Source organism: Podarcis tiliguerta, assembly GCF_965153285.1.
Source record: "Podarcis tiliguerta genome assembly, chromosome: 9".
Classification (NCBI taxonomy): Eukaryota; Metazoa; Chordata; class Lepidosauria; order Squamata; family Lacertidae; genus Podarcis; species Podarcis tiliguerta.
The window spans coordinates 74,871,805-74,884,989 of NC_139542.1; the positions used below are offsets into that span (position 1 = coordinate 74,871,805).

General features: G+C 45.4%; 1 protein-coding gene across 7 annotated transcripts in view; it reads right to left on the reverse strand.

Moving 5' to 3' along the window:
- SCAPER (S-phase cyclin A associated protein in the ER) overlaps positions 1-13,185 on the reverse strand; it is a 195,031-nt gene that overhangs the window by 18,925 nt on the left and 162,921 nt on the right. For 5 of the 7 annotated variants that reach the window (XM_083398946.1, XM_083398945.1, XM_083398950.1 and 2 more), the window contains 2 exons: positions 11,880-12,120; positions 8,211-8,360 (listed from right to left, as the gene is read on the reverse strand). In XM_083398946.1, coding sequence (XP_083255072.1) covers positions 8,211-8,360; positions 11,880-12,120 — 391 coding nt within the window. The remainder of the gene's footprint in view (positions 1-8,210; positions 8,361-11,879; positions 12,121-13,185) is intronic. The other 2 variants (XM_083398951.1, XM_083398947.1) reach the window with 1 other exon arrangement.

Here is a 13,185-nt window from a genome sequence, read left to right on the forward strand (position 1 = left end):
TTCGTATACCGAGGTGCCACTGTATGCCTAAAAAAGACTGGTTTTTTTACATTGCCTAACTGTCGCTATTGGCAATCGCCACTTTCTTCTGAAAGGCTATCTGTAGGCCAGAGTGATTATTAGTTATATCCTGCAGAATAAGACTACAGCTAATGGAAGAAAATATGATCCAATGAAGGTATGAGTTTACATCACCACCTCCACCATTAAATATATATAAAAAAAATTGTCCAGTAGCACCTTAGAGACCAGCTAAGTTTGCATGCACACGAAAGCTCATACCAGGAACAAACTTAGTTGGTCTCTAAGGTGCTACTGGACAATTTAAAAAAAGTTTTAAAATATATTTCTACTGCGTCAGACCAACACGGCTACCTACCTGAACCTATCTGCCATTAAAGTTATTTATGCACCAGCTGATTTTAGTGTTTGTTTGTTTAAAGAAACAAGAGTATGCCCATTTCACATAAAATTCAATTTTCAGTTACTTAGTACCTTGTAAATGTCTAAAACGTAACCAAAATGCATCCCGTTCTGTGAGCATCTTTTACAACAGTAGTGTAAACATGGGAGGTTGGATCCCAAGAAAGTAACTTTATGATCCCACCCAGTTTTGGGTATAAATGAGATATGAAGAGGTCTCTCTTAACGAAATGCTTCCATCAGATGTGCTGATGATGCCCAAAGTGTTCCATTGCAGTTCCGCACTGAACTGCTCATTAAATCTAACAGCAAATTATTCTGAATACAGTGGCGCCCCGCAAGACGAATGCCTCGCAAGACGGAAAACCCGCTAGACGAAAGGGTTTTCCATTTTTCAATGCGCTTCGCAGGACGAATTTCCCTATGGGCTTGCTTCGCAAGACGAAAATGTCTTGCGAGTCTTGAGATTTTTTTTTGCTCCCCACCCCCTTTTTCTAAGCCACTAAACCGCTAATAGCCTTTTAGCAGCTAATCCGCTAAGCCTTTAATAGCCTTTAATAGCCGCTAAACCGCTAATAGCGCTAATCCGCTAATAGGGTTGCTTCGCAAGACGAAAAAACCGCTAGATGAAGAGACTCGCAGAACGAATTAATTTCGTCTTGCAAGGCACCACTGTATTTATTCACATTCCTTCCAAAAGATTATTGTTTTCCAATCAATATTTTAAATTTAGAGAAATGTAGTTTAAAATCTTTCCCCAAGCCACTAATTCTGAGTCAGTCTGTATCAAATACACAATTCAGAACAATAACATTTGTGCATTGCATTTCCAGAGTCTTGGAGCTGTAAGGCTGACAAAAAAGAGTAAAATACAAGGCGGATGTTTTATGTTGAAGGACTATGTTGTCAGATTTATGATTTGGGGCATTGTGGGACAAATGAACCGTGCCAACCACATTTGCATCCCGTCATGCAAGTTCATGTGTCCAAGTACTTCAATCGGCAAAGATTTGCCCAATTACAAAATATTTGTAATGGATATGCAAAGGCTTATTTCTTTTAAAATTCCCAGTACAGTAATGTGGGGGAAGCCAGCTCATCTGTCATTCATGTTAATTTAATTATCAGACCACATTCAATATAAAATGCAAATGAGTTCAACAGTTGATAGCACATACTAATTGTGTTCATTAATTAGATCAGATAGCAAGGAGAAAACCAAAAGTGCCCCAAGTTGCAAGAGGGTTGTTAATTAAAGACAACATTTTGAATTAGAAACTGTAATCCCACAGTAAGCCCCTGATTGGCTTACCCAAAGGCAGGAGCATTACTCTTATTACTCCGGTTTCGCTTCTACACCCATCCATGGTATCGTGGGACCTGTTAAGCCAACAGAATTAATGGTGGCTAATAAAGTGTGGGGATTCTGCCAGATTTGCAGGTGGCAGTGTGAAGAATGCGGAGGAAATCCTGGCCACCAAGCAGCTGACTTGGGGGCAAACAGAGGCTGAACCTTCCCTTTCTCTCTGAAACAACTATATGTGCATCAGTGTGTGTGTGTGTGTGTGTGTGCGTGCACAAGCGTGCATAGTTCTGGGGCTCAGAATCTGCTATGAGCTGCCCTCCATAGTTGGAGCAGGGTGGGGAAGGTCCCAGGGTAGTCTCTGCACCCCCAGGCAGGGCTGAGAAAGGCCTCTGTCTGAAACTTTGGAGAGCTGTGGGCAATCAGGGTAGCTAATCCTGAGCCAGCTGGCCCAGTGGTCTGGCTCGCTATGAGGCAGCTTCCCATGTTCCATTTTGGAGGGGGAGGACTTGGTCTTCTGACCCCTTTAAGGCGATGAGTAAGGAAGAAGGGGAGGAGGATGCTCAGAGTCCTTTTCAGAGCCTTGGCCAAAAAAGGGAGAAAGGATTGGCACTCTAAAAACGAAAGCACTGCTAAAATCCCCCCTCAAATCTGCCTTCCCACTCTGAAATGTACTCAAGGCTACTGAGGAAACAATTAAATCCAGACCTCTGTTAATAAATATATATGGAACTATACATCTACCTGTAAACCGTGATCCTCTGATTAAGGGCTGTACATAAATAAATAAAAATAATTAAAATACATACATGTCTACTCAGGGTGAGAAGTTCACACAACAAAAATCTCTGCAAAGGGGGCACAGTTTTCCAACATATGTCCATGCAGCTCTTATAACCAACCATAGATGGAGTCACCAAGTGATTGTTTTAGATCTGCATCTTGCCCTTCTTGCCCCAATGCCGCTGAAACATCAGAAGAGAGAAGCTTCCCATCCAGACACTAGCAAGGCCCAGATCTGTTTAGCTTCTTAAATGGAGCTATGAAGCACCTAAGGATCTATTTTAGTTTATTTACTATTACATTTATACCACAACTTTCCTTCAAGGTGCTCAAGGTGGCGTCTGTGGTTCTCCCCCTCCTCATTCAATCCCCCCATTGACCCTGTGAGGTAAGTTATGCTGAGAGACTGCAAGTGGCCCAAGGTCATCCAGTGACCTACATGGCTAAGTGGGGATTTGAACTCTGTGCTCTCCCAGGTCTTTACATCACACTGGCTCATGGCCTCAGCCCCTCGCGCTATACAGACTGCAAAGCCTTGCAGCAATACAGCCTCTAGCACTCTGAGACGAAACACAGCCTCAGACTCTGCCTCTTGGCTGCACTCACAAAGGCCATCTGCCATGGTGGCACAGTGCCTGCTCGCAAGGTGGTCAGACCTTTGCCTCGGGGCACAAGTGTCAGCAGTGATGGGCACAGAATGGACTTGTCTTGGGAATCTCTGCTGTCTGCTGTTCCTGGCACGCTCGCATGGCCCAGCCCTTTCTAATGAGCCACATCTGTCGCTAAATTTCTGCCAAAAATATAATAAAAAAGTTAACCTGTAAGAGGAATTTTGGCACTTCTGTATGCCAACCAGGCCACTTTTATTTTGCAATGGGAATTCAAAGAGTGCAGTCCTGCCTCTTGGGAATTCAGCATGAATGCATAACAAAAATACGGTCAGAAGGGCGTGTGGAAGGAGTGGCAGAGGCCTGTTTCTGGATCCTGCTTCCCTGGAGTTAAATGATGCTCCATATTCCAAAATGCTGCTTTTAGCTCTGGAGTCAGCATTGCGAAGGACTGGTGCCAGAGAAGGCAAAGAGTCTCAACTTCTAGTGATTGTCATGCTAAAAGGATGGCGATGGGCTATAGATCTTGAGCTGGGTGAAAGAGAAGTTCCCAGGTACATTCCTCCACATTCCCAGGTATTATTTACTGATTGATTTATATACTGCCCTTCATCTGAAGGTCACAGGGTGGTTTACAACACAAAAGCGCAAAATGCATATAATAATAGTAATAATAATGCCACCTCCCAATATACATTTAAAATGCCATTGATTAATTAACAGCCCAAGACTTGGTTGAAAAGGAGTATTTTCACCTGGTGCCTAAAGATATGCAATGATGTGGTGCCCAGAGAGTCTCCCTGGGGAGATCACTCCACCAATGGGGACCCACTGCAGAAAAGGCCCCTTCTTGTGTTGCCACCTTCTGGACCTCTTGTGGAAGGGGCACGCGAAGGAGGGCCTCACATTATGATCACAGAATCTGGGCGGGTTCCTGTGGGGAGAGGCGATCCTTGAAGCATTGCAGTCCTGGGCCATTTACTACTACTACTACTACTACTACTACTACTTTATTATTTATACCCTGCCCATCTGGCTGGGTTTCCCCAGCTACTCTGGGCGGCTTCCAACTGAATATTAAAAACAGTATAGCATCAGACATTAAAAACTTCCCTAAAGAGGGCTGCCTTCAGTTGTCTTTTAAAAGTAAAATAGTTGTTTATTGCCTTGACATCTGGTGGGAGGGCGTTCCACAGGGCAGGCGCCACTACCGAGAAGGCCCGCTGTCTGGTTCCCTGTAACCTTACTTCTCGCAATGAGGGAACCGCCAGAAGGCCCTCGGCACTGGATCTCACTGGCTGAACGATGGGGGTGGAGATGCTCCTTCAGGTATACTGGACCGAGGCCGTTTAGGGCTTTAAAGGTCAGCACCAACACTTTGAATTGTGCTCGGAAACGTACTGGAAGCCAATGCAGATCTCTCAGAACCAGTGTTATGTGGTCCCGGTGGTCACTCCCAGTCACCTGCCTAGCTGCTGCATTCTGGATTAATTGCAGTTTCCAGGTCACCTTCAAAGGTAGCTCCACGTAGAGCGCATTGCAGTAGTCCAAGCGGGAGATAACTAGAGCATGCACCACTCTGGCAAGACAGTCCGCAGGCAGGTAGGGTCTCAGCCTGCGTACCAGGTGGAGCTGGTAGACAGCTGCCCTGGACACAGAATTAACCTGTGCCTCCATGGACAGCTGTGAGTCCAAAATGACTCCCAGGCTGCACACCTGGTCCTTCAGGGGCACAGTTATCCCATTCAGGACCAGGGAATCCCCCACACCCACCCACCCCCTGTCCCCCAGAAACAGTACTTCTGTCTTGTCAGGATTCAACCTCAATCTGTTAGCCGCCATCCATCCTCCAACCTCCTCCAGGCACTCACACAGGACCTTCACTGCCTTCACTGGTTCTGATTTAAAGGAGAGGTAGAGCTGGGTGTCATCTGCATACTGATGAACACCCAGACCAAACCCCCTCTCTCCCAGCGGCTGCATGTAAATGTTGAAAAGCATGGGGGAGAGGACGGAACCCTGAGGCATCCCACAAGTGAAAGCCCAGGGTTCTGAACACTCATCCCCCAACACCATTTTCTGGACATGGCCCAGGAGAAAGGAGCGGAACCACCGTATAACAGTGCCCCCAGCTCCCAGACCCTCTAGACAGTCCAGAAGGATGTTATGGTCGATGGTGTTAAAGGCCGCTGAGAGATCCAGCAGGACTAGGAAACAGCTCTCACCTTTGTCCCTAGCCTGCCGGAGATCATCAACCAGTGCGACCAAGGCAGTTTCAGTCCCATGGTGAGGCCTGAATCCCGATTAGAAGGGATCCAAATGGTCCGCATCCTCCAGGCGTGCTTGGAGTTGTTTGGCAACCACCCGCTCAATCACCTTGCCCAATAATAATAATAATAATAATAATAATAATAATAATAATAATAATAAATTTTATTTATATCCCGCCCTCCGCAGCCAAAGCCGGGCTCAGGGCGGCTAACAACACTAAAATAGTACAACATTATAAAACATTATAAAATTAATTAAAATCAAAATTGATGGCAACCATAAACTAAAGTTTTGTAAAGATTGCCCAAGAATGGTAAATTTGAGACTGGGCGATAGTTTGCCAAATTGGCTGGGTCTAAAGATGTTTTTTAAAGAAGCGGTTTAATGACCGCCTCTTTCAGCGGATCTGGGAATGTTCCCTTGCAGAGGGAGGCATTCACCACCCCACGGAGCCCATCGCCCTGCCCTTCCCTGCTTCCCTGGCCAGGATGGGCAAGGATCAAGGAGACAGGTGGTCGATTTAACTTGTCCAAGCAGCCTGTCCACATCCTCGGAGGTAACAGATTGGAATTGATCACATGTAACAGGACTAGACAGAACTCTAGCACTATCCCGCCCTGGCCCTGCTCTCATGGTGGAGTCTACCTCCTTCTGAATCTGAGCGACTTTATCTGCAAAAAAACTTTGCAAAAGCATTGCAGGAGATCTTGGGGTCCTTACCAGGCCCCGGTGGTGCAGGTGGTTCCGATAGATTGCGAACCACCTGAAAAAGTCTCCTGCTGCTGTTTTCTGCAGATGCAATGGAGGCAGTGAAGAAGGCCCTCTTCGCTGTCGCCATTGCCACTTGGTAGGCTCGACGTTGAGCTCTAGCCCGTGTCTGGTCTGATTCAGAATGAGTTTTCCGCCACCGGCGCTCTAGCCGTCTCAATGATTGTTTCATCACCCTCAGGTCTGGGGAAAACCATGGGGCTGTCCGGGCTCCATGCAATCGGAGAGGGCGCTTCGGAGCCAGACAGTCAATAGCCCCCGTTAACTCCGCATTCCAGCAGGCCACCAGGGAATCAGCTGAAAGGCCATCAACTTGGGATAAAACATCCCCTACCACTCTCTGGAAGCCAATTGGATCCAATAAGTGGCAGGGGTGGACCATCCGAATCGGTCCCACCTCCCTGCAGAGGGGAAGGGTCGCAGAGAAGTCCAGTTGCACCAGGAAGTGATCTGACCATGGCACTTCTTTTGTTTCGCTTTTAGTTAATGTCAGATCACCAACATCTGTAGAGGTAAACACCAAGTCTAAGGCATGTCCGCGGCTATGAGTTGGGCCAAGGCTTTATAAATTAAAAAACAGCACTTTGACTTGGGCCCAGAAACTAATTGGCAGCCAGTGCAGTCAGAGTGCAGGCAGGGCTGGCAGACCACTGCTTGAACCTATGTAGAGCTGCTGCCAGTCAGAGTAGTTGAGCTAGATGGGCCAATGGTCTTGACTCAGTCTATGGCAGTTATCCATCTTCCCACACAAATTGCATACACTGCTCCACGTTGGGCTAAAGGTATTGCAGCACCAAAGCAGTTCTCAGGAATCCTGTAGTAATGTTCACAAGTGGAAAAATTCACTTGTTTCCATGTTTACAGGCAAACCATGCATTTAGTATAAAAGCATTCAGGTGCTGAGGAACTAATGTAAATGAATGGGAGAGGAGAGGAGCACAGAAAAATATTGGCTAACAAAATGCCCAAATACTTCCAACACCAAAACCAAAAACCATATTCTGCTCTGAGTTAATACACTAATAAACTTCTTTTTTAAAATGGGAACTATCTATCATATTCTTTGTCCCAGCAGCTCAAGTGAAGGTGCAACCAGAGATCTGCACAGCAGCTTGTAGAGTCTGATCCAATTAACAGTGCAGCACTACATGTGTCTACGAAGTCTGAAATCTCCTCTTACCCTTCATTTTAACATCAAGTGCCAACAATGTGGTTTCAACATCAAGTCAACTTTTCCTCACTTACCCTCCCTGTCTTGCTTACCTTTCTGCAGACTCAAATTTCATTGACACTTTGGTTTACATTACAGTATTTATTTATTTACCATTATATACCATGTTTCAGTCCTCATAAAGATATTGCCCAATTTCAGGTCCCCTGACCACTCGGGAACCAAGAAGGCCTCCTCTTCTTTTAATGGGGATATTGGTAGGTTTACAAAGTAGAACAGAATCTTTGGACTAATTCAAAAAATACATTAAATCTTGCAGTTTCCTTCCAATATTGCAAAAAGCATGAAATCCAGTATAAGCCACAGTTACAAGAAAGTGAATTCCTAGTCTGTCACTCAAAGCGTTTAATTCAAGTGATATTTAGGTGCAGGTTTGGGGGCGACCTTCATAAGAAGAAGGAATCCCTCTAAGCGCCATTCTTTGATGTAAGAAAAATAACACGGCATCATTAGCAATGATATTGACAAAAACTGGGATCAAATTTATGACTGAGAACCATCACTAAATTAAATCCCAAATGCCCAGTCCTACTGAATGCAATGTGCACCAATACCTGTATTGTTGGTACTAGTATCTTCTATCCTTTGGGAAACAGTTTAACAACTAAATTATAACCAGGTTTACTTCTAATACGTTCTGTTGATTTTTCTGGGGCTTACCAAGTAAGGGTGTTCTCACTAGCACCCTAAAGAAAAGGCGATGCTATGCTGTGGCTTCTCTAGGACAAGTCTTCTCTGTGCTCTTTTGCTCTAAGAAAGGCAAAAGGGCCTCCTCTGAGTGGGAACCTCAGTTGAGCTGTAATCTGCAAATGGATGGCCTTACCTGATTATCTGGGTGCTTTACAGTGAAGTAGCCAATGCACACAATGACCTCGTGCAGGAGGGCTTCACAGGTGTGCTGGGAACAGTGCCACAGCAAAGAGCTTATAATGTGTCGGAATGCAAGGGACAGTCCTTCAGCGCCCACGATAGACTGAAAAACAAACAAAGAAAAATTACACCTTTTTGCAGATTCCCAACGAAACCAAAGAGAGGTGTTGCTACAAATCACATGACTTTGCAACCTGGCCACTGGCTTGTGCCTACTGACTTCAGGAAGAACCTTGCATCCCAAACCCTGCAGTGTAGGAGGTTGGACTAGATGACCCTTGGGGTTCCTTCCAACTCAAAATTCTATGAAAAAGCACATTTTGTTACCTCAGAATTTGTAATATGCTCAGGATGTAAAAATTTGATAAACCAGTCATATAGTGCTTTAGGATTTGTGTTTGTTTTTTGGTTAAACGAACCAAAGCGCATCCTCTCAATTCATGTCTCACTCCCCCCCCCCACCGCATGATATTCCTAATATGCACTACTGTAAATAAAGAGTGAATTTTAATTTTAAAAGGGCAGAGATGACTTTGCTGGCACTCTGTTAGCATTAAAAACCCAATTTAATCAGACCAATTTAACAATGTATCTTCCAAGAAAGCATAATTCTAATAAAAATATTCAGTAAAGAAGAAATATTTTTTTATTTTACTAATGCTGTAAAATATATGCTTAATTACTAATTTGTGAGTGTGCTGAACAGCCACCCTCATATCACATATAAACATTATTACTATTTATTAAATAGCTATACTGCCCTTCATCTGAAGGTCAGAGTGGTTTACAATATAAAAACACAAAAATACATGAAACAATAACTCCCCAAATTCAGCTGAAATTGCAGCTTATACTGGCTTCTCCTGAACTGGCTAGGGGTTTGGCTGCATGTTAAAAATATGGCTTAGTCAAGAGAATGGTCCAAGAAGGTAAGAGAAGAGATCATCACTCTTCACAAACAAGAAGCAGGATACCAAAGGATAGTGAAGGCACTGAATGTTCCAAGAGACACTGTTGGAAGCAAAAAGACAGTACTTTTAAATAAGGTATAATCAAAAGAATAAGATCCCTGTTAGCTTGGTGTGTGTGTGTGTGTGTGTGTGTGAAATGATGGTTGGCTGAGGGAGAAGAAAAGGGGCTCCCTGCTTATTCTGGAGAAGCCCACTTTATCTGCACAGCCCCCAGCCTCTATTTAATAAACATGTCAGCCAGAAAAAGCGACACAAGGTCAAAGGGGGAACGTGATGTATGAGGAAAGAACATCAAAGTCTACTAGCTTGAATGGAGCAACCCTATAGGCCTGTGGGAAAATATCTGCCATCTACAGTTCTTAGCTCCCTGTCTTGGAGTTTGCATAAAATAGATGTGTTTTACCTACATGGCAGAGTGGACACATGCCAGCCAAAATTCAGCAGAAAGCTGGGGTCTTCTCCACTGGTGGAGGAAGAGGAGTGCGGGGGGAGCGCCCCCCCAGGCAGCGTGCCATTGTGGCTGCCCACCCGCGCTGGGTGAGCATTGCCCCCACAGGCGGCCCTCCCGGCCCCGCCTGCTCTCTGCCCCCCAGTGCCAGAGCATGAAGCTCCGCCACTGGTCTTCTCCCCTCCCTCCTTCCCTCCCCCAACAGCCATATTTGCTTCAAAAAGAAAGATACACCTTCCATCACCCTAATTAATATGCCATGATAAAACATTTCCTAGCGCAATTTCACAAGAACTTAAGCTCTGCTGGATCAGACAACCGTCTCACCTAATTCAATATTAAGCCAGATGTCCCCAACAAGCTCAAAAACTGGGCATGAAGGCAACAGCCCACAGCAACTGGGATTCAGAGAAACATTTCCTCAGAAATTGGCGGTCCCAATCAGGGCCATCTTTACCATTAGGCAAAATGAGGAACCCTGCACTGGGTGTTATGAAAGAACAGCAAATGGCTAGGCATTTAATGTGGTATTACTCTTTTATTTTTAGTAGCAAAACAGCTTGAGTGGCCCCGAGTGGGATGAGGCTTGACTCTGAAGTAAGGCCCATTGAGTTCAATAGCCATCAAAATGAGCTGGAGAAACAAGGTTGCATGTTGGACAATTTTATGAAGCCCTTCCCCTCAAATGACTGGGTCATTTCACTAAATCTCTTCCAAATCCTAATACAAGACAGTTGGGAACCTTGCTTGCTTGACCACCGTTGGGCCCTGAGAGGGCTACTGTACATGTACTTTCGAAAAGTGGCAGGTGTAGCTCTGAATTCGAGAGCCATGTCTGAGAGCATGGTTTCCATGACAAGGTTCCAGGCTGCAGGTATCCTTGTGCAGCAACTTGACCACTCGCTGACTTTCTGGATTTGGCTTCAGGCAGAGGGATCTTTCTGGCTGTGCTCATCAACCCCTTAAACATCATGGCACTTGAGAGAATGGTAAGACATAAATGTTGACCACCCGGCAGCCAAAACAAGTTTGAGGACCAACCCCCATGTGACCCAGGACCAGGACACCATTAGTCTAAGGAGCACCTCACTTCAAAGTCAGAACCAAGCGAGCAGCTGCCTGCCCTCTGAGTAAGCAATGGGACTGTGAAAGATAGAAGTCGTCTTATGTTCTGTTTCTGCCCATCCTTCTGTAAAGGTAGGGTATTGCCGCTGGGTCCACGTCTAGCTAGAATGCAGCAGGAAAAGCTTTTTCGGAATTCATTTAACTGCTCCTTGCACTGGCGTCCCTGGAAGATTGCTTCAGAGTCATTTACTACAGTGTATTACATGCTGACATCTTCTTGGGTTTAGTCCGTTTTCCCCAACACAGGTTCCCGTTTGTTCTAGTGGTCCATGTTTAACTGTCGCTGATAACAACAGACCAGAGGGCACCAGAGTTTGTATATAAATGTTAAAAGTCATTTTTCAAGGAAACAATGTATTTCCTCTTTAACCAGTTTTAATAGCAGTTCAGAATCCTGCACTGCTTCTCCCTGACGCCTTCCAATTGTTTAGACTCTGAAGATAAATGGAAAACGTACCTATGAACTTGGGGATTATTTGTGCTTATCTGAATCTTCATGCTGCCCATAGTCCTGCACTTGGGCTCATCACCTTTTGAGAAAAAAGAGCTGCTTGCCCAAATTGCTTAGGCAGCACTCTCTTAAAAAAAGAGGGGGAACCACAGGACACATGACTCTGTCCTGCCCCCCCCCTCGCAACTTCCAGGAGCTTTTCAAGGATGCACATGTCTGGCAGCAAAGGGGAGGTGGGTGCCAGGAAGTCTTGCTTCCAGTTCTATGGATTTTATATAAACACATATACGTAACAAGGGGAAGTCTAATAGTTCTCAAGCATTTGGGTGGTGGTGGGGGGTTCAGGTTGAATGCCAAGTGAGGGGTGGGCTGCATTATGTCAATGAGCAGTCCGGAGCCTTGGGCTTCTGTGCTCCCCCCTGCCATCCAACCCTACTTTCCAATCCTGGATGGCAAGGCAAGTAGAAACCATAATTTGCCATCTTAGGTAGGACTGACGGTACATAGTGTCCTTACTTAAGGTTCCTTGCTATTCATCCATGTAACGCCATGCCATGTCGGGGGGGGGGGTGTGTGTCTGAACCACCCCAGGGTGTGCGTACATTGAGGAGTGGTGGAGAATATTACCTGGAAAGCTGGTAGATCAAGAACTGCAAAACTGTTGAAGAAACGTAAACTCTTGAGAGCCACTTGAACAGTGTTCTCAGCGTAGCTCTCTTTCGGGCTAGTCGTGCTCAGGTCTGCAATTGTGCCGTGAAAAAGAATGCAGTATAACATGTGCAACACCCCAACCAGGTCTGTAGTCTCAAGAGCAATTGTTAGCCCGGTGGGATCCTGATGAGCACCATCAAATATGCTCCAAGACCTGCTGAAGAAAGCAACAAAGGATCTTCTTGAAAACCAGCACGTGAGCTAAGATTATTTATATCAAGCGTTTCTATAAAAAAATTGCAGTGCCTTCATAAGCTAGGCTTTAAGAACACAGAAATATATAAATAAAAATATGACATTTTACAGCGTCTGACAGGCAAAACCAAGGATATACTAACAAGCCCTTCCGTCATTTTTATTGCAAGAATGGCTTTGATAAGCCCCCACCCCTTCCCATTATGCATTGCTAAAAGCTCAATCATTTGAATTACAACGTCCACTTGGTGGATGTGCTTTCTACTCAGGTGCTGATTTCTCTCTGCAAGCCTAAAGAATTAAAAGACAAAGTGGGAAGGAACGACATTCCTCCCACCTCCTCTCTCAAATCTCTCTAGTGTTCCAGGCAAGAGATCATCCCTGCCTCACTTTCAAAGGTGAGAGAGGTGGAAGAGTGTTGAGGGGAATGAGGTCTTCATAGGTGCCATGTTGGGAATACCACCTGTTGGGGGTGAGATACCAAATTCAGTGCAGCCAGCTTGGAAATCCATGGACCACACAGAAATCTTTGCTAGAAGCAGCTGTGGATTAGCATAGTTGATAGAGGTAAGAGGAAAGCGACAGCACTTGACATGCTTAAATCCCATGGATTCCAGTCCCACCTAGTCAAGCTGCATGGGATTAATTCCAATCTGTTGCCTCTGAGAATGTGGATAGGCCGCTTGGAAGAGTGAAATCAACCACCTGTCTCCTTGATCCTTGCCCATCCTGGCTTATAAAAGCGAGCTGGGTAGGGCTGAACTCTGCAGGGTGATGAATGCTTCCCTCTGTGAGGGAGCCTTCCTAGTGGTTATTAAACCGCTTCTTAAAAAACCATCTTTGGACCCGGCCAATATGGCTAACTATTGCCCAGTCTCAAATTTTCCATTCTTGGGCAAGGTGATTGAGCAGGTGGTTGCTGAACAACTCCAGGCACGCCTGGAGGATGTGGACAATTTGGATCCCTTCCAATCGGGATTCAGGCCTCACCATGGCACTGAAACTGCCTTGGTCACGCTGGTCAAGG